Source organism: Drosophila kikkawai, chromosome 3R (assembly GCF_030179895.1).
Source record: "Drosophila kikkawai strain 14028-0561.14 chromosome 3R, DkikHiC1v2, whole genome shotgun sequence".
In the NCBI taxonomy this organism is placed as follows: domain Eukaryota; kingdom Metazoa; phylum Arthropoda; class Insecta; order Diptera; family Drosophilidae; genus Drosophila; species Drosophila kikkawai.
In genome coordinates, this window is record NC_091731.1 from 17,521,446 (window position 1) to 17,542,714 (window position 21,269).

Consider the following 21,269-nt stretch of genomic DNA (forward strand, 5'->3'; position numbering starts at 1 on the left):
CAGTAGAAAATTTATAATATTTATTAAGAGTTTTGCTTTAGGTTAATAAATAATATTTCCTTTTTGCTTTGGTAGTTTTTCAGTTTATTTTATTTAAAATCAGAAAATTTAAAAGAATATTAGAAAAAATAGAATAATTATAAAAAGATTTAAGAACATTATATAATGATTATGGTCCCTGGCAAAATATAATTATCTCTAATAGATCTGGGAGTATGTTAAGAGGGTAGAGAGAATGTAATGCAGCCTTGCAATGTTGCCAGCAAAAATGGGGATTTTCTAGCAACATCTTCTTGTGCCTTCCTCTTTGTTAAATATGTTTGCCAGCAGCAATGGCTCAGCGTAATCCTAGCAACATTTTGATGCGTTTCTCCCTGATTTATGAGTGTAACTTATAAGGTTTCTTGTTCAATGCACCACAAATTAAGGAAAGATTATAATTTAAAATTCCTTCTGTTTATCTAATTTATTACATTTATAATTTTTAAGATTTACCTAGCATGTTTTATTTAAACTTTAATTTTTAAAGCAGTTCGGATCAAAATTAGTGAGTTTAAATAATGTAAATAGGGTTTTAGAAATACCTAAATCTTAATATTATTCCTTTTGTATTATATTTAAAATATCCATATATATTTGTTGCCTTTTTTAAGCATATGCTATTCCAAACAGTTTTGGGGAAAATACAAAAAAAAAAAAAACCTGAAATCGTGGGCGATTATAAACGCGTGCAAATCGCCTGTAAATCGCTTGTAATTTGCCGGCTGTGTTGTCATTGCGGATTGTCAAGGTTGTTGCGTTCTGTTGCTCACAGATTAAGCACCGTTGATTCGGCATTAAATATATGCACATTGTTATAAACAAAAGTGAACAAATCAACAAATAAAAAAAAGATAATGCAGCCAACAACAGATATTTTAGCAATAGTGCAAACACGTAAAAATAAGGGGAAAAGACAAAGTCATCGAGTGAAACGCGAGGCGAACGTGACGTTGAATTGAATTCCTGCGAACAGTTTTTCATTATTTATGTATGAGCGATGCTTGATTTTTTTGCTTCGCTTAAACAATAATAATAAAAAAGAGGAACACACACATGCTGATGAAAGTATATGTAGATATATACCTAAAATATATTGCCAGACAGTTGTCAAGCGTGCCGCACAAATCCGAATCAATATATACATAGATACAATATGTATATAGCTTATGCACAGGGAAAAATATATTCCTTAATTATCAAAACAATAAGATGGTAAAATTCCTGTAATAAAAATCGCTATTTTGTTAGTATATCGTCAACAAAGGTATCCTCTATTTCTTGTGAATTTTTCTTAAATATTTAAATATTTTTAATGTGATATGATATTTAACGTGCTTTTTTTGTCAATAAAGCATCTTATTTTAATACAGAAAATCCTCCAACTTTTAATAGATAAACAAAAAAAAAACAACTTAAAATAGAACTGTATGAATTCCTAATAAACATATAGTTGGGTTATCATTGAGCGTTGTAATATCAAATCTAAAATTATCTGAATATTTTTGCTCAGCGACTTTTGCTCGGCAAATGACGTCACGATCACTCGCCCAACGACTGATCACGAATTGAGAAAGGCAAAGAAGAGTGAAAAAGTCCCAAAATAAGAATGAAAATTGAAATCAATTTAGGAAGATACATTTTTCATTTGTTCGTGTGCTTGAGAGAGAGAGATTCTGTGCCCTAAAATTACTGATAAATGACAATTAGATGCGGCTATACATATATGCATCCTAGAGATACCGCAAACTTGTATCTGCGAGATACGTTTTCGAGACGCATCTGACGGACAGCTAGCTACACTCACCGAGAGTGAGATGACATTGGACTTTAACTTGCTGGCTTCCGCCAAAATAATTTCTGGCAGCCTTTCAATGCAACCAAAACGTTGGGACAAGAGACGCAGGGCTCCTCCGGTCTCTCTCTTTCCGAAGGAAAGCCCGCTGATATGTCTTGGGCTCTCTCTGTATGGTTAGTGCACGCCGGGAGCAGCTGATGCATCCCTCCGGATCTTGCAGACACGATGTCTGCAGATGATCACAGTGAGTCACTCGACATCGCACAGTTTGTTCTTTGAAAAGTTGTGACTTTTGGAATAAGAAACTTAGTTTTACTTGAAAGGTGTTTCTTTTCTAGAACAACATCTCATGAAGAGTAGCTTAGAACTTAATTTAGAACTTTATTTTATACGTATATATTTTAATGGTCACTATATAGGCTACAAAATACATATCAAAACATATCAGCATGTGGCTTGCTTTTTAAAGCAAACTAATATATTTTATCTTAATTAATTCAGAAAACCTTTCAATATTTTTTCTGGAAAGTGCATTTCCAAATTCTGAATTAGTTATAAAATTATTCCGCAAACATCATGACTTAGATTAAAAAACATAAAGTTATACCCAGAGCACATCGGCTAATGAAAATGCCATTAGCACAATCCCTTCGAATTGGTTGGAGTTTTTCTGGACTTTGTAATAAAGTTCCTCTTTCCTGTGGACTTTGCAAGTAAATATAGCCATGCCGCAGTCACGCAAGTGTCCGAACTTAAAATATGAGATGAATGTCCAGCCAACTTGGCTCCGCCGTTGGCAGGCATATCCCGAATCCCCTTAAGTGGCGGAACCACACAAAATTTGTCATAAACCCGAGCAAGAGTCATAAAAGAAGGCAAAGGAGAACCGGGAGACATGGGGTCATTCGTCATTGGCTGTTGTACTGACTGCACGTTCGTTACTTTCCCCATCAATCCCCAGCTTGGACAAGACGCGAGTGTCTAACCCGAATTTTATGAACTTTTCAGATGGCCGAGCTGATGCACCAGATGCGGGATCCGGCACACACGCTCGGCGGATCCGTGGGCAGCATTCCGCAGACCCTGATCGGGGGCGGAGGCGGAAACGGAAACCATAGCTCCTCCAATGGCGGTCTTAACGGCATACATGCGACTCCCGCCACTAACCTGAAGATGAGTGAGGCGATGAGGAGTGCCCAGCACGACACAAGCCCCAATCCCGTCAGCTCCAAGATGAAGGCCTCCAAGTCGTACACGCACGGCTTGAGCAGCTCGTCGGGCACGGTGAATATACCCACGTCCACTTCGGCCCAGAGTAATCTCTCCCTGCTGGCGGACATCTCGCCAAATCATACGCACTTCTTCGAGGTGATGTATGTGGGCAAGATTAGAGTCTCCCAGAAGCGGGTGCCCAACACCTTTATTGACGACGCCCTGCCCAAGTTCAAGGCCTACGATGCCCAGCGGCTGAGGCTCCTCCAGAACCGCAAAATGTCGCTTAGCAGCGAAGGAGGCGTTGGCATAGAGGCCAAGGCTGGGAGCTCTCTAAAGAGCCACGACCTCAAGGAAGAGGACGAGGACCAGGAGCAGCAGCAGCAGCAGCCGCCTGAGGAGGAGGTGCGAGGGTCACAGGCCAGACCCCAAGTGCAGCTACAGCTCACGGGCGCAGAGGATGGAGCTGCTCCCCGACCGCTGGAGGAGAACAAGGAGAACAAGTCCCCTGTGAAGCGACAACTGCTGCGAGGTCAGAGTCAAATTGAGCTGGGAAACAAGGAGCAGTAAGTATTCAGTCGCCTCGCAGATTACCCCTTTCCCTTGACAATTTCGACCAACAACAACTTCTCCGTCTTGCCCAAAACACCAAAAGCGCCGATGGCCCAGAGCCACCGCCATCGTCAGCCGCTGGCCAGCTGGAGGCGACCAATGTCATTGTTAACAAACAGCCCACGCCGCCCAGGGAGCAGGGTGTGGCCCCTGGGACTGGGGGCGCCACTTCCACGGCCGCGGGTCCCAGTCAGTTGCATCCCAATTATGCGCTGGAGAAGTAAGTGGCCCATTCCGGCCAGACTGTCGCATGATTAGTTCGTTTTCGTTTCGTTTTCTTTTTTCGTTTTCGTTCCTTGGTTTCCTTTTGCAATAATTTTCAGTAGACCCTCCTTGCACTCCTTTGGGATATTGCTAAGATCCCTGGGGTTATAATGCAAAAAATGCACTGGAATTAGTCCCACTTTGGTTTCTAAGATTTCTTGCTTCCATTTGTTTTTCGTTTGTTTTGCTTGCCAAGTAGCACCCATCGCCTCCCTTTTCTTTTTAGTCGCATGCACCTTAATCCTTTCAAAGAATCCCATAGTTAACGACTGCTTTTTCAGCATACCCAAGCAGAGGGACCGCTCCGCCTCGCAGGGATGCATTCCGCCGTACGTGGAGCAGAACCGGACGATGGTGTTTCTGGTGGGGCGCTGCGATCTTCGCCTGATATCGCCGGACCGCAAGCAGGTGCTCCTGTACAAGGACTTTAAGGATGTGGCCAGCTGTGTGCACGGCCAGAAGTCACTCGATCACTTTGGGATCATCTGCCGGGAGCTGAACAACGATGGCTACATCGGCTACGTGTTCAAGTGCCAGTCGGAGCACGTGTGCGACGACATTGTGGCCGCCATTGCCCAGGCCTTTGACACCTGTGCAGAGCAGAAGAAGAAGCAGGAGACGCAGATTTTCAGCTGCGAGCATTGCCCTATGCTGTGGTACCACAAGCTGTGCACGGACGTCGAGGGACTCACAGAAAAGAAGACCCAGGCCCTGATTCTGCGAAGAATCGAGACCCTGAGCGATGACGAGCAGGAGATTGTGTGGGCCAAGTTCTGTGGCTCGGAGAAGACCAACTCTCCGGTGGCCGAGCAGAATCAGTTCCTAATGATGCTCCTGCGAGCTCACTGCGAGTCCCGGCAGCAGCGCCATGTACACGACACCGCCGAGAACCGCTCTGAGTTCCTTAACCAGTATCTCGGCGGCAGCACCATCTTCATGAAGGCCAAGCGCTCCCTAACCAACTCATTCGATAATCTTCTCAAGCGCAAGCCCTCCAAGGACGACATAGCCGTGCCGGCGCACAATCTGAGGGAGATTCGCGAGGGTTCTGCCGAGCCCCTGGGCACAGAGTCCCCGCCCGAAGGCTTCCGCTCGAGATCCAACACCGTGGGAGCGAGCCCCAGCACCAAGCCCACGGCTGAGCAGCTAAAGAGCCCCATGATGGACATGTGAGTGGAAAAGGAAAGAAGCCTTTCCATTGAAAGAATCATTTATTTTATTTTTCCTTCAGCTTCATTAAGGTGGGCAACAGCCCCAAGGAAGCGGAAACCCACCAGGGATCGTGGCGCCAGGCCATACTAAATAGTGTAGTCACACCCTCCAAGGGACTGGACAGCGAGGTGCCCACCGAGTTTCTGTCGCCCATGAGAAAGCGTAAGCTAGCAAACTATCAAGTTACTTTATCAGAATCTTAATCTTATTTATCTGTTGAATTTTAGCCATCAAACGGGGCAAGCGGGATGCCGCAGAGCTGCGAGAATTGTGGCGCACTGCCATCAGGCAGACGATAATGCTGAACCGCATGGAGACGGAGAACGCCATGCTGCAGGCGCGCCAGAATGAAAACGAGCTGAAGCGGATCAAGCTGGACTACGAGGAGATTGTGCCGTGCGACAAGCAGCTAATCGAACGCTGGGAGCAGATAATCGAGAGGAACTCCACGCAGATTGGCAACAAAAAGGATCCCAAGGTGCTGGGCCATGCCATACGCACTGGAGTGCCGCGGTCAAAGCGCGGCGATGTGTGGACCTTCCTCGCTGAGCAGCATTCCATGAATACGGCGCCGGTGGACACAAAGCGGTTCCCCAACTTTAACACGCCGTATCACACGCTGCTGAAGCATCTTACCGAGCACCAGCATGCGATCTTCATCGATCTCGGCAGGACGTTTCCCAACCACCAGTTCTACAAGGATCCCCTAGGACTGGGTCAGCTGTCGCTGTTCAATCTGCTGAAGGCCTACTCCATTCTCGACCCAGAATTGGGCTACTGTCAGGGTCTCGGCTTCATCTGCGGCGTCTTACTCCTGCACGTGGGTTAAACTTTTTATTTAATTAATTAATTTAAACTAATTTTTAATTTATGTTGTTTCTTTACCAGTGCGACGAGGCCAATGCGTTTCAACTGCTGAAACACTTGATGTTCCGCCGAAACATGCGCACCAAATACCTGCCCGACATGAAGAAGTTCCAGCTGCAGCTCTACCAGCTGTCCCGCCTGGTCAAGGATCATCTGCCGGATCTGTATGTGTGGCTCGATCAGAACGATGTGTCGCCCACCTTGTATGCCGCCCCCTGGATTCTTACCGTCTTCAGCTCACAGTTTCCGCTGGGCTTTGTGGCCCGAGTCTTTGATTTGCTCTTCCTGGAGTCCTCCGATGTGATCTTCAAGTTCGCCATCGCCCTGCTCTCCGTGCACAAGCAGCAGCTGCTGGCCAAGGACAACTTTGAGGAGATCATGGACTACCTAAAGACGGTGGTGCCGAAGATGGAGGCCGGCTGTATGGAGCAAATCATGAAGCTGGTCTTCAACATGGACATTGGCAAGCAGCTGGCCGAGTACAATGTGGAGTACAATGTGCTGCAGGAGGAGATTACCACCACCAACCATCATCTGGAAATGCTGAACAGGGAGAAGACCCAGAACCAGCATCTTGAGCAGCAACTGCAGTTTGCCCAGTCCTCGATTGCCCAGTTGGAGACCACGCGCTCCTCGCAACAGGCTCAAATAACCTCGCTGCAGTCGCAGGTGCAGTCTTTGGAACTGACCATTCAGACCCTTGGGCGCTACGTTGGCCAGCTGGTTGAGCACAATCCCGACTTAGAGCTGCCTAACGAGGTGAGACGCATGCTGCAGCAGCTGGACGACCTGGAGCGCCAGCGACGCAAGCCCATCTTCGCCGAGCGCAAGATCGGCAAATCCGTTTCCGTCAACAGTCACTTGGGGTTTCCACTCAAGGTCCTCGAAGAGCTGACCGAAAGAGACGAACATGGTTCGCCACAAAAGCAGAAGAAGGAGAAGACACCTTTTTTTGAGCAGTTGCGCCAGCAGCAGCAGCAGCACCGCCTCAATGGCCACCAGTCCTCCAATACCAGCGAGTCGGCGGCATCTCCGACGCCACCGTCGCGACCCAATCGTCTCCTGGACAGCGCCAGCGCCCAGACCGTCATGCAAACCAAGCTGAACGAGCTGAAGCTGCCCGAGCATGTGGACAAGTTCGTAGCGAACATCAAGAGCCCTCTGGAGGTGGACTCGGGTGTGGGAACACCCCTCAGTCCGCCCAGCACGGCGAGCAACAGCAGCGGCAGCAGCATATTCAGTCGCATGGGCTACCGGACAACACCGCCGGCGCTTTCGCCGCTGGCCCAGCGCCAGAATTATGGCGTGGCCATTACCACGGCACCCTCGCCGGCGCATATGGAACAGGTGCCGCCAGCAATGACAACGGCTGCTATGCTGCCGCGGGAGGAGGCCAAGGAGGAGCCGCAGGCCATGCATCCGCTCAGCATGGTCGGTGGCGATGTGAATGTCCGCTTCAAGGGCACCACGCAGCTCAAGTCCATTCGTCCCGTGCACCATATGCGCGCCATAGCGCTGGGCGGTGTGCAGCATCAGTCCAGCACGGAGTCAGCTATGGTGGGAGTGGCTCCGGTGCCCGTGGAACTGGCGCCGCCGCAGGCCACCGCTTCAGCCACCGGTCGCAGCTAACGGTTCTGATTCATTGGCAAGCTGCTCCGTGGATTCTATCGCGATTAGGGCAGGATCATAGCAGATTGAAACAACACTGAACACCGAACCCCCACGCTACTCATAACCTCCTATGTTGCGGCTTAGATACCATTAACTCCAGCCTATAAGATACAACTAAGTACTTCGTTTTCGAGGCGCGCACAAAATGTTGCCATATAAATATATTGCTCCGAAAGTTACGCAATCGTTACAAATGATCGCCCAGTATATGGGGCGAGTCTATATGCTTATAAGATGTGGAATTGGATAATGCTTTTTCAAGGTTTTTTATCAAAACTCGAAGCTTATAACCTTAGGCACACAAAAACCAAATCAAAGGCAGTTTATATTGTTTTAGTTTACCCCCCTCTTACCATTGACCCTACTTAACGTACTTAACGAATTTACTTAGTAGCTTGTACTTGTTGATTTTCGTGTTTCTTTAGTTCTAGACACCATTTAGTTCGTAACACTATTATACTTAGTTTAGTTATATATTTGTACATTTATCCCAGGGTTTTGCTTTGCAATCTATGTAAACTAGAGTCAGAAACCTAATGTATAAAATCAATTCCGATGACATTTGCTTGTACATTGTTCTTGAATAGGAAACAAATTTCTGAAAATCTCTTTCATTATAATTATAATTACGGTACTTGGATTGTATGAATTGTTTACGTGCTTATCGAATATGAACCACAAGTTAAGGCAAAATCAAAATAATAATTGCTTCTGTGTTGAGTACTTATTACTTATTGCTTAGCCGGGTCCGCTTCTGTCATGCGTCCCGGAGTTTGTGTAGCTGATTTGTGTTAGAATATGAGTAAAGTCAACAACAACAATTACATGAAAACAGTAATAAAGTCAAAAATTATTTAATCAATTCGGAATTTGGTATATTATATCTTGTTGCACATTTTTGGGGGTAATGCGCTGCTTGGGCTGGAGGCTATGGACATGAAAAATCATAGATACACAACCAATAAGGACAGCTATCTACTTTTGTTTGCTATGCTCAAATAATGGCCAAAGGCCAACCGTGTTTTAGATAATTTAAATCTACTACGCTAAATCTAGTCGGCTGGTGATGCTAAACGGATATGCCTTTCTATTGTTATAAGCCATAATACCCGTTGACCCTAGGAGAACCTGGTAGAATAATGAATTTATGTACAAATTCAATTTCTTAGGTATGTTCAATTGATATTCTGCATTCCGTTTTATTACAGTCGATTTTTTAAACCTATTCAATAATACAAAAAAACATTAATATGTTCCAATTATAACAAAAAGTTGTATTTTTAATTATACTACATTTTAAAGACAGTTCGCGTTAGTTTATTCAGGTAAGGGGATGTCTCTTAGTTGAAAGAAATGAGCCTTCACTTAATCTTTATTATAACATTGTCTTAATATTAAAACAACTATCAATATATTATTTGTTAGTATATCACACAATGGAATGCTTATATTGCTATGTTACTAGCTTACTATCTACCCTATGTCCGTCCTATTGATTTATAGAGGAGTCAAGCCTAAGGAAACATCACAGTTTTAGTCAAACTAAAGTCGAAGAATTTCTTCTTTTATTTATTTAAGCTGGCTGAAAATTTTAGAAATTAATGTGGCACTCGAAAAATGTAATCTAGACAAAAGCCAATTCAGCAGCACCTTGATTCAGGACTTGAGAAGCTCCACAAAGTGCGGCTGAGTTGGCTTTTATGGAGGGTAGAAGGATGTCATGTCCTGGTCCTATCTTAAGCCCCGAAAGAACCTAACCCAACCCAGCTAAAGAGGCATCGTCTGTAGTCCGTCTGTCCATCTTGCTATTTACAAACTACCCTGGGGACAGACATCCTTTCTACTCCTTGAACTCTGGCTTAAAGCTAAACTCCGCCTTCGGCTGCTGGACACCATTCGCCGCCGCTGCCGCCGCCGCTGCTGCTGAAGCGGCACTGAGCGCTGCCAGGTTCCCCAGCATGGTCGGATTCTGCTGGGTCACTCCTGGATAGAGGTTCTGGTAGAAGAGCGGGTTCTGCAGCTGGAAGAGGGCCATCAGATGGGTCAGCTGGAAGTTGCTGGGGGCAGTGGGGTCCACTCCAGGAGCAGCCGCGGCAGGCAGCAGACCAGGGAACAGTCCATTGGCCAGCGGGTGGGTAACGGGCTGGGACGGGGGCACAAGGAGGGAAGGTGGTGGGTTGGAGGATTCATTCTCGACCTTGACACGCTTAGCTTCGGATTCCTGAGCATCAGCTGGGAGTTGCTGCAAGTTAAAAGATATAAATATACATTTTAGTTGAGGAAATATGTTATGTGTTATGGATACTTACAATTTTCTTTGGAGGCCTTCCTCGTTTGCGGGACAGGAAGTGCTCGGCGGAGAGGGATGAGAGCGGAGTGGAGGAATTGCTGCTACAACTCGCCTGGCCCATTTGAGACTGAGGCACGCCAAGGGGCTGCTGCTGCAGGGGAGTGGCGTCCAGGGATGACTCCCCCACATCCTCCTGCTTGCACTTGAACTGCTGGTAGGCCTGCTCGCCATCCTGACGGTCGTGCTTTCGTTTATGGCTGATCATCTGGCTGCTGGAGTGCAGGATGTAGTCGCAGCCCTCCCGAACGCAGTGGATGTGATTGCAGACAGTGGAGAACTTGCAGGCCTCAAAGGGACACACCTCGGTCTTCAGGATTTTCTTGAAGCCATCCATCTTCAGCTGATGGTCCTTCAGATGGTAGGTCTTGTGCTTGTCTAGGGAGAAAAATATATAACATAAGGATCAGCAATGGATTACTGATAAAGAGGAGTGATGAGTGGACTTACCCATATCAGCCTTGTTCTTGAAGGTGTGATTGCACCCCTCGCGACAGCAGTGATAGTGGGATATCTTCTTGCCGAAAAAGGGGCAATCTTCAATGCGGCAGTTCTCGTGCGCCCGAAACCGTCGGAAGCCCTCGTTGACGATCTCAGAGTCCTTGCGATGGAAGTTGGCGTGCATCTGGACATCGCTGGTGCTCACATACACCTTCGGGCAGTGCTCGTAGATGCAGTGGTAATGCGTCTGCTTCCAGTTGTAGGCACATCCCTCTCCGTAGGCCGGAGCACAGTCGTCCGCCGAGGAGAAGCGGGCGAAGCCGAGCTTGAAGCTCTCCTTGCGCTTCTTATGCCACTTCAGATGCCGGATGATGTCGTCCTTTTTACTGAGGATCTTGCCCTGGCAGGGCTCCTCGTGGCAGTGGAAATGCTCCCGCAGATTCTCCTGCCGGCACAATGGGTTCTCGCACTCCAAATAGGAAGAAACCTTGCGCAGATTCTTCAGACTCTCCTCGCTCTGGAGGAGAGCATCCAAACCGCTGGCCGAGAGACTCACCAGGCTCTTGCTCTGTTCGCTGGACGGGGGCGTCAGTAGGGACGTGGTCTGGGTCTGGGGTGTTGTGGGGGTCAGTTCGCTTTCGACGGGTGTGGTGATGTTGTACGATGAGTCCGCTGGCTGCTTTACGGGCGTGTACTGCATAAAGAGGGGGGGACAAATGGAAGGGGATTACATATTATTATATATTCTCAGACAGCCTGGTGCCCACAGCTGGTCAGCGATCGAGGGAACCGGGAACCCACGCGTTGCCGACACAGCTGTTTGTTTTCTTTGGAATCCCGCGATCTTTTTCTGTTTACTCTCACACTCAAAGCTCGAAGATCACGAATCGGTTCATGTTTGTCTCTCAAATTACACGGACAGAGCGTGGGATATACCCCAAAAAAATGAATAAAGGAAATCGAAGTAAAATGGGGAACCATAAAAAAGCAAATGAATACTTTTTGGAGAGTTCTGTTTGATATTTAAACATTCAAATAGGGAAAACTGTTTATACAATCTCATTGATTGTCTTCCAAAATATTAAATTAATTTCCAAAATTATATCTATGAACCCTTCTGATGTGTAATCTTAATCTTAATCTTGGATCACTTACCATGCTGGGTGAGTCAACGCTGTCTGAGGTTGACTCCAGCGGATGGACGCCCGACAGCAGGAGCAGCTTCTCGGTACTGGCATTGGTGCTGTTGCTGGCCATGCCCGAGGAGCTGCAGCTGTTGAGGCTGGACAGCGGCTTGTCATCGTTCTCCTCGTCATCGGCAAATTGCTGCTCAAACTTGATTGTGACCGCCGAAAGGTTGCCTTCAACCGCAGCAGATCCTGACACTGTTGCTGCTGCTGCTGCTAAGGATGCTGAGGCTGCTGCTGGTGTTGCTGGCTTCTCGATTGGCGTGGATGTCACTGTGGAGGATTGCAGAAAATTATTTGTGGTAAACTGTTCGACATTCGAGGCCATTGAGTTGTTGGGCGTATTTTTGGGTGTTAGTAGGAGGTTCGATGTTGCCAACAAATGTTGCTGCTGCTGCTGCTGTTGCTGGTGTTGCTGCAACATGTACTGAGTGAGCGGTGGCAGAGTGTTAAGCAACATCTGACCAACCAGATTGTTGTTGTGGGTGTTAGGTGTGGGGGGCGTGGCTGCTGTGTAATGTGGTTGTTGTTGTTGAAAAGCAATCAAATTACTATTGGGACTACAACTACGGCTACTACTACAGTTGGTGTTTTGCGAGCTAATTCGTTTGTGCGTTCTTGTCTTGAAGATTTCTGGCTGCTGCTGAAGTTGCTGCGGATGCTCGTGTTGCTGCTGCTGTTGTTGCTGCTGCTGCAGGCAAGTGCTGCTGGAAATATCCTCGTTTTGTGTGTAAGTGTATCCAGCCAGCGACTGCTGTTGTTGCTGTTGCTGCTGCAACTGCTGCTGCTGTTGCTGCTGCTGCAGCAAGTTCATCATGTAGAGCTGCATAATAAACTCCATTTGATTGGACATTTTGTGTAAAGCACAGCACGGCACAGCACGATTGGTTATAAAGTTCGAAGAATCCTGGCAGATTCTTATTTCTTTAAGATTTTCTTTCGATTTTCCTTTTGCAACACTCAGCACTCAGATTTCTCGACTTTGTCTTGCCACGATCGATCCTTGAAGTTCGGCTGCGAGGCTCAAACTGGCTCAACTCTTCCGCGGCCTCCAGCTAATATAGCAAAAATTGCTGAAATCATCTCTGCAACCCTCTCGGTAATGCTCTTAAAAAACCGATCTCACCAAGTCTTTGGCTCTCTTAAAAAACGAACAAACAAACGGTGGTGGTGGTGGTGGCTGGACCAACCCCCTGTTTTTTAGCGACCCTTTTTGCCGGAAAATGCTCTCTGCTTGGGAAACTCGGTAGCTCAGGCAGCTTGTTTTTCGGCTCGATTCCCGATTTTTTTCGACAGCCTTTTCTCGACCAATAAAATGCCAGCGTTCATGTAAATTTATCTGGAAAAGAGAGGTTTTTTAGGTAAAAAATGGGATAGAATGCAAGAGAGCAAGGGAATAGTTGTAAAGGAATCTGCCTTTACCAATGCGTTAAGGAAAGAGATGGATAAACATGAAACAGCAAAGGAATTTGGATACTACCTTTTAGGGAAAATTCTGCAAAATCATCTAATTTACTAAATCAATATGTATTTATTGGCAAAAATACGTTACTTTCTTAGTTTGGACTATAAATCAAGTAATATTAATAGAAATATCATATTTATATAACAATTTTCTTATTATTTAAGCATTAGGATGTATTCGTATTTCATTAAATGTATTATACAAAATTTAATTCGTATTTTATTAATTATATAATCCAAATTTTAATAAAAAGCTCAATTAGATCTGAAACCTTAAATAATACAAATTAATGATGATTAGACAATAAGTTTAAAGCCAAAAACATATACTTAGCTTGTCTCATTTATTTGCAATTTGTAGTTTACATAAATAACGTCTTAAGTTAAACAATTTTTTATTATTTTTCCCACTTTTTAAGGATGCCTATTTTTAGCTTAATAATTAATAAGAGAAGAGAAATATCTCTTAAAATATAACGAGGATTTGTAAAGTTCTTCGCAAGGGTAGCTTAAATTTATAAAATTAAATTCTAAATTGGTTTATTGTTACATTTTACTATATGTATAATGTCAGAGATACTTATTAATTATTTTCCTATTCTAATATTATTGGAACATTTTAAGGGTTTATATTATATATTTCTTAAATAAAAACTACAGATTAAGTCATCTATATGTACTATATCGCAAGGAATTTTTCCAGAAATCTTTTCCATTCGCAACTTTCTCACACTAATATAATTAAATCAGAAATGGCAATTTCCATAAATATAATCAAATCTTAAATTGTACAAAATACAGATCCCAGATCAAGGATCACATCCTTATGCAAATTGTTAGCAGCAAAAATTGTTTTTTTCCGCGAAATGGCAAATCAAAATGATTCTAAAGAAATGGCGCGGTCGCAAACTGGAGCAGCTGTCTTCCCGTTCCTCAGATAATCGAATGAAATCCATTCAATTGCAAAAAATAAAATCCCAAATTTTTGGCGCCACAGCGAAAGATTTCGAAATTAAAATTACAATCGAGCAAAAAAATCTGCATTACAATCGTGCCAAAAAAACACAATTAAAAATGCCAAAAATCCGTAGAGCCATCGCGAATAAAAATTTGCATATAAAAAAAACGTTCGCAGAAATGCTGAACCTAGGCAAACCCTTAAAAGCGTTTTCCGTTCGAATAAGAAGGCGACATGTAACATCCGCTGCGCAGGCGCATAGAGAGACCCTTGCGAATCGTAATTTGCATAAATTATTGCTGTAAAATATTGGCACGCCGAGCCATTAGCATAATTTTGGCACAGCAGAGCCTCGGGTTCACCATTCGGCCTCGGATCACCAGCCTCGATAGCTAGTGTTATGCAAATGGACCTGCACTTCCGGCGGCGAGGAGGAGGGTTATGTTACCATTTCAGGACCTTAAAGCGACTGCGCACGCGCGCAGCTCGGAAATTTATGCAAATCAGCAAGGAAATCCCCGAACATCGAACAAATCGATTGGCGAGGGGCGGCTGGCGAGGTACGATTGATTTTGAATTTGCATTTCAGAGAGAGGAGAGCAGGGGAGGAGGGGAAAGGCGTACGGAGCAAGGACATGGCTTGTCACTCGGTTGGCGAATTGGGAATTAGAATGAAGTGGATTTACCAATTGTTGCCATAATTGAGTGACATGGATAACGCAGCCGGACTAGCCCGAGTTCCCAGCTATTGATTACAGAAAAGGTTCCAGGCCGCACGGAAAATGGCAACTGAGAATGGAAATCTGCATGAAAATGCCAACAAAAGCCCGTACATTCCGAATCCGTAGTATGTATAAGGAGGATCCATTCATGACTCTGTTTCCATTTCTATATTTCGGCATTTTTGCTTTTGCATTTGCCTGGTGAATTTACATATGACATATATTCAGTTACAAATGTTTTTCGAAGGATAAACTTTTGTTCAGTGTTGTTACTTTTGCTGGGTCGGTTGATTGGAGTTATTCCAGCGACAATTATTATTTCGGCCCGAGCTTTGGAATTAGCATTACACTGGGAAATCAATTAGCCATGAGGAGGACACCACTTTATGGGGTTTTAATTGTCGCTGGGGCTCTAACTTAGTGGAATATTCTTCGTAAAGGAAAAACTATCAAAGAAATCAACGTGAGAAAATCTCAGGGAATCATTTGGGGACGCACATCCCATCTATCTCCCTAATTACGTCAATTGCCTGTGGCACTTCGATTCCTTTGTCCTCTATTCTGTTCTTCACAATTTCCACAATTTATGCTAAAAAGTAAACAAAAATCGTTTGAATATTCAATCCGAGGGCATTGCTCACCCTACTTACCTATTCTTATTCTCGATAAGAATATCTTCTGTATTTTGTTTCTTTTTGTGATTTGTTTTGGGATGAGTTTGGCCACTGATCTTTGTTGTTTCAACTTAAGGAAAATGCATATAATAGCTGGATGATATTTCAATATATTTCTTGCACTTTGTGTGTGCCTCCTTATTGACCCTTGGCTAATGATTGAAGAAATCAAATAAATCAAATTCGTTGATATCTGGGATAAATAATATATATAAAATCGTTTTATAATCCTATTATAATCATAGCGGACACACGTGAAATTTCGTAGACAATGGCAACACGAGTGCCAAGTCACAGATTATCTCTGGAGGGACTGACCAATGGCCAGCGTGTGCCAGTTCTTGAAGGATAATGGACGTCTACTGAGTGGTCAAACAGGTTTCTGGGCAAGAAGGGTCATCTCGAGCGGTCATCTTTTTGGACGCGTGGCCGGCGGACGACGACTAATTGAGATGGTCAGTTGTCACGCCCGTTCGGCCGCCATTTTCTGGCCTTCGAGCGTTTCTCCTGCCACCGCTAATTTATAACGGTTATTTCTGGCAGATCCTTTCAAGGATGTGACCAAAAAAAAAAAAACAAAACAAAACAAGAAGTTGAGAAAAAGATTTCTCATCTAATCCTTGTCCTTCGGGTCAGGCCAAACACAATGAAGCCGAAAGCTGCAATTTCATTCGCTTTTGCGCATCCTCTCGGAAACGGGACGGGGAAAACAACAAAGGGTTGAAGCCAAAGGGTCGCTGGAAGGACCTCGCAGCCCAGAAAACCGGACCGGACTCGCGACCACGAATCAAAAATGAAAATCACAAGGAAACCGGTTTGGACATTGGCATTAATTTTCGGGAAGGCCGCGAAGAAAATTTCGACAGCATAGCTCACAAAAAAAAAAAGGATGAAAGGATGAAACCCTTGCAGGAATACGCATACGAGCCATATGGCGGTCCACAGCCGGATATCTGGTCAGCCGGGAAGCACTGAAGCGATGCTGCGACTCGAGTCTGGATATTGGGTGTCGCCTCCCATCGTCCCGTTGTAGATCCTGTTCTTGCTGAGGCCGCGGCAGCTTCCATCTGAGTCGGGCAGAGGGACAGACGGACAGGCGGGACAATGGCGACCGGGTTCAAAGGGTTCCTGCGGTCATGCATTCAAATTATCTATTCAGTTTGTTCCCAGTGAGTTCCTGTCCCGTTTGGGAAGCTCTGCGGCCAGAGGTCAGCCATTTTGTTTAACCTGAACCCGAGCATGTTCTCGAGTTAACGGACATTTCTCAAGGAATTCGCGGGGAACTTTTCATGGGAAATGGTCAGGGACAATGGATTCCAGCAAGAGCTACAAATTGTATAGATAATTACATTATTTCTATTCAATTTTGAAATGTTATAAATAAAGAACACTTTAATATTAATTATCCTAAATGCGTTCTAAGTAAGATGCTAAGATGTGAACTTCATTTATTTATATATTTTATTATTAGAGTGAATACCCCTTTGTTGGATGTTAATTAGAGTTTTCATGTATTAAATAAAAGACTCCTTAAACCTATAATTATCTTAGGAATTAAGTAAGGGCCTCAGGACGTCGCGTGCCAAACTGACCTCGACAACCCTTTGGTCACTTACCCCTTGAAAATATTCATGTATATCCGATAACTCGTTCTTGACCAGCTCTAATCGTCGAAGATTACTCGGACGCGTGTCCTTAGCGGGGTTGGTCAGTCCAAGATGCCCAAACTGCCCCTCACGAGCTCTTCTCGCATTTGCATTGTCACGCGCAATGACTTCATTTGAGGCCTTTGTCCGGCATCTGCATCACGAAGTGTCAACAAAACACTCGCAAATGAAGATCCTATTAGCACTCCCCGTGGTCATCGATAGCCAAGATTTATGCAAAAAGGTCTTCCTTGGCGTTGCCCTCGGCAGGGGTCAGCGACGTTGCCCAAACAAAGTGCGAGAATTGCCAATGAATATATTGAAATATCATCGATCGATTTGGGATAAGGTTTCCCGGCCACTCTGGGGTAAAAGTTGAGACATCGAGACGCTAGGATGGCTTAGGCAATAAATCTGCGGCTAAACGCATCCCCAAAACAAAGGATCACAAAAAGGAAGAAAATGCGGAAAATATTCTTATCCTCTCGTCGTAAAAGAAAAGTAGGTAAATAGGGTGAGCAATGCCCACTGATGCGCCCTCGGATTGAATATTCAAACGATTTTTGTTTACTTTTTAGCATAAATTGTGGAAATTGTGAGGAACAGAAGAAAGGACAAAGGAATCGAAGTGCCACAGGCAATTGACGTAATTAGGGAGATAGATGGGATGTGTGTCCTCAAATGATTCCCTAAGATTTTCTCACGTTGATTTCTTTGATAGTTTTTCCTTTACGAAGAATATTCCACTAAGTCAGAGCCCCAGCAACAATTAAGACCCCATAAAGTGGTGTCCTCCTCTTGGCTAATTGATTTCCCAGTGTAATGCTAATTCCAAAGCTCGGACCGAAATAATAATTGTCGCTGGAATAACTCCAATCAACCGACCCAGCAAAAGTAACAACATTGAACAAAAATGTTCTCTTTCGAAAAACATTTGTAACTGAATATATGTCATATGTAAATTCACCAGGCAAATGCAAAAGCAGAAATAGAAATGGAAACAGAGCCATGAATGGATTCTCCTTATACGTACTACGGATTCGGAATGTACGGGCTTTTGTTGGCATTTTCATGCAGATTTCCATTCTCAGTTGCCATTTTCCGTGCGGCCTGGAACCTTTTCTGTAATCAATAGCTGGGAACTCGGGCTAGTCCGGCTGCGTTATCCATGTCACTCAATTATGGCAACAATTGGTAAATCCACTTCATTCTAATTCCCAATTCGCCAACCGAGTGACAAGCCATGTCCTTGCTCCGTACGCCTTTCCCCTCCTCCCCTGCTATCCTGTCTCTGAAATGCAAATTCAAAATCAATCGTACCTCGGCTGCCGCCCCTCGCCAATCGATTTGTTCGATGTTCGGGGATTTCCTTGCTGATTTGCATAAATTTCCGAGCTGCGCGCGTGCGCAGTCGCTTTAAGGTCCTGAAATGGTAACATAACCCTCCTCCTCGCCGCCGGAAGTGCAGGTCCATTTGCATAACCTCATGCCCTAAGAACCGATGTCGAATCCGAGTCCTGAGCCCTGAATCCTGGGCTCGCAGCTCGGATTCGAGCGACGCAGGAAAGTCGCCTGTGCCAAAATTATGCAAATATTTGTTAAATGCGTTTTGGGCATCAGGTCTCTCCACATGGTGGAAATTTGCATAATTCATTAATGATACAAGGCGACGTGGGGTTGCTAGCAAATAGTCGTTATTTTTTGTCGGCAGCTGATTTTTCCAATCGATTTAATGAACTTTTGCGCATTTTTGCAGCGAGGCTCAAGCCGGGCTCAAGATTTTCACGCTTTTTAGTTGAAAAGAAAGGAAAAACTTGCACAATAATTTATCAGAAATATGTGCCCTTTCAGCAGCTGTCCGCATTGATTGATGATCGTTATGAGTTCCTTGGATTCGTCTATCCGATTGCCAAAGAAATCATTAGCGATGACTCAAGTTACCGATTGCACAAAATTCTCACGAGTTTTCCGTGATTTCCTAAGATTTTAAAGTTTTTTTTTTTTTGAGGGTTAATCCCAAAAAACTAATGACAATATTAAAATTAATGAAACCAGGCGATGTCATAGGATACTTTACGTGACATCCTGCAAATATTTACCCTTTTTCCTGGCGAAATGTTGCCTAAATGTGCGAAAAGTGCAAGCCAGGTAAGCGGAAAGAAAACTCGTAATTTCTGTAATTGCAGGGAAAGGGGTTCGATTTTCAAGGACTTTCTTTTGCTAAAAAGTTTCATTTTTCCATTTTCGTAATTTTGCAACCCCTAGCGAGTGTCCTTTCAGAGGGTCAGCTGCCAAAGTTCTCTGAACTCTGGAGCACGGAGAAAGAACGGAAAAATGAAGAGTTGCAATGAAAAGGAAAACCAAACCGAAAGAGAGAAATATGGAATTATAATCTTATTACATCGTCACAACAAATAGAACGGCAGCGGCCGCGGCGCCCCCTTTCGAACGCTATCCTTTTGGGCATCCTTCGATCCTTGATCTTCAGCTGCCTTCGCAGGAGCAGAGAAGGAAACTGCGCACCGGCCGGAGATATGCCGACATTCGTCCCGGATTCGGGGATCCCTGTTTCCTTGAAGCGCAATCCTTTTTAGACACACACCACACGGCGCGCACACAATGCGACGTGTCCTTACAAAAAGGATTACGCAGCATGCCTAGACAAACGCTCTGGAGGGAGCACGAACATCTTGTTATATGTTCGGCATCATCATCTCCGTCACAAGCGCCATTCGATTGAGGGTGGATTTGGATTCCCAATTCATGAGGTAAGCAGTTACCTCGTTTTCTATTTTTTCTCTCCTGTTTTTTTTTTGGCATTTTCCGTCCCAATTTTGGTTTTGTTCTTTGGAAAACGCAGATCTAGATTTTTTGTTTAATTTGTCGGGTTTTGGCAGTTGCGCAATGGGGCGAACAACGCCAACACAGTTCCAGAAAACAGGATCAGAGGATATCATGATCCAAGCACGTTTGCACCTTGATTGGGTTTCCTTTGTCATCAACTGGTCCTAGGAAAATTCCAAAAAATGTCAGAAAGAAAAAAGGATTTTAGGATTTGCATGGGAAAAACGTTTGAGGAAATGTGGATTTGGTTTTTATCAAAATATGTAAAATATAAATATAAAATCTAAAATAACAGCCTTATTGACTTCGTATTCATCTTATTTAGTTTTTACATTAAAACTATACTCTACTCTCCAAAATGTATATTATTTTAACCTTTGCAGGGTATTATAATTTCAGTCAGAAGTTTGCAACGCAGTAAAGGAGACGTTTCCGACCCTATAAAGTATATGTATTCTTGATCAGCATCAACAGGGGAATCATTCTAGATATGTCAGGAAGAAATCGATTTTTTTGCCATTTTTGAAAAATTTTATAAGGGGTTACATCATTAAAATTTTTGATTTTGATAAAAAATTGAATTTTCAAAATTTTTAAATGAAGTATGCAGATTTATTAACTGTAGAAAATCTTACACAGAACAGTTTTCCGATTTAAAATTAATGCTCTTTTGACCGAGTTATGATATTTTTAATATAAAAAATCAGATTTTATAATACAAAATAATATTTTTCTAAGTCAAGAAATCATTTCCGACCCCATAAACCATATATATTCTTAATCAGCATCAACAGGGGAATCATTCTAGACATGTCCGGAAGAAATCGAAATAAGCAAAAATGACCAAAAATTTTGATTTCTTAAAATTTTAAATTTGGTATGCAGTTTTTTTAAATTAATAAAAACTAACACAAAACTGCTTACCGAATCGAAATTAATGCATTTTTGGCTTAGTTATGATATATTTAAATTGCTACCTGCAAGGGTATACAAACTTTGGCTGGCCAAAGTTAGCTTTCTTTCTTGTTTTTTATAAAAATTAATTTATGCTCGCAATTTTAACTCCTTTACATCCTGACTTGCTCTCTGTCTAACCTCCACGTGTCAACACAACTCATTAAGTTCCAATCAGTGTCCCCTCTCCAGGACATCAACGACTAATGACTTGCAAATTTTATGCAAATTGGGTGTCCGGAATGCGGACGAGGGCGTTGGAGAGGCCTGTTCTGCGACTGTCACGTTATATGACAATTAAGTCGTCGCGCTCCTCCTGCCTAAAGTTCCTTGTGACACTTTGCAAACATTTTCCTT

General features: G+C 44.0%; 2 protein-coding genes across 11 annotated transcripts in view; one reads left to right on the forward strand and one right to left on the reverse strand.

Moving 5' to 3' along the window:
• plx (PTB_TBC1D1_like and TBC domain-containing protein plx) overlaps window positions 1-8,553 on the forward strand; it is a 30,334-nt gene extending 21,781 nt beyond the window's left edge. For 7 of the 9 annotated variants that reach the window (XM_017182008.3, XM_070286414.1, XM_070286416.1 and 4 more), the window contains 6 exons: window positions 2,846-3,615; window positions 3,705-3,881; window positions 4,207-5,094; window positions 5,157-5,299; window positions 5,365-5,957; window positions 6,026-8,553. In XM_017182008.3, the coding sequence (XP_017037497.1) occupies window positions 2,846-3,615; window positions 3,705-3,881; window positions 4,207-5,094; window positions 5,157-5,299; window positions 5,365-5,957; window positions 6,026-7,633 (4,179 nt within the window). In that variant the 3' untranslated portion in view covers window positions 7,634-8,553. The remainder of the gene's footprint in view (window positions 1-2,845; window positions 3,616-3,704; window positions 3,882-4,206; window positions 5,095-5,156; window positions 5,300-5,364; window positions 5,958-6,025) is intronic. The other 2 variants (XM_017182010.3, XM_017182014.3) reach the window with 1 other exon arrangement.
• A 519-nt stretch (window positions 8,554-9,072) lies between these two features.
• On the reverse strand, window positions 9,073-12,608 carry cas (castor zinc finger transcription factor). Of its 2 annotated transcripts, XM_070286424.1 has the most exons (5): window positions 12,203-12,608; window positions 11,619-11,923; window positions 10,473-11,157; window positions 9,985-10,400; window positions 9,073-9,917 (listed from the first exon to the last, which is right to left on the reverse strand). In XM_070286424.1, exons 1-5 carry the CDS (start codon window positions 12,501-12,503, stop codon window positions 9,516-9,518), a joined length of 2,109 nt encoding a protein of 702 aa, XP_070142525.1. In that variant the 5' UTR covers window positions 12,504-12,608; the 3' UTR covers window positions 9,073-9,515. The 2 variants fall into 2 exon arrangements, with proteins under 2 accessions (XP_070142525.1, XP_017037596.1); XM_017182107.3 differs by having other exon boundaries at window positions 9,092-9,917; window positions 11,619-12,607.
• Window positions 12,609-21,269: the final 8,661 nt, after the last annotated feature.

Bases quoted from the DNA above. Each gene is read 5' to 3' on its own strand.
- cas (XM_017182107.3), bottom strand. From the start codon at position 12,503: ATGTCCAATCAAATGGAGTTTATTATGCAGCTCTACATGATGAACTTG. The intron at 10,401-10,472 runs GTAAGTCCACTC...TTTTCTCCCTAG, and splicing joins CAAGAACAAGGCTGATATGG to ACAAGCACAAGACCTACCAT. The intron at 9,918-9,984 runs GTAAGTATCCAT...TTTAACTTGCAG, and splicing joins GAAGGCCTCCAAAGAAAATT to CAACTCCCAGCTGATGCTCA.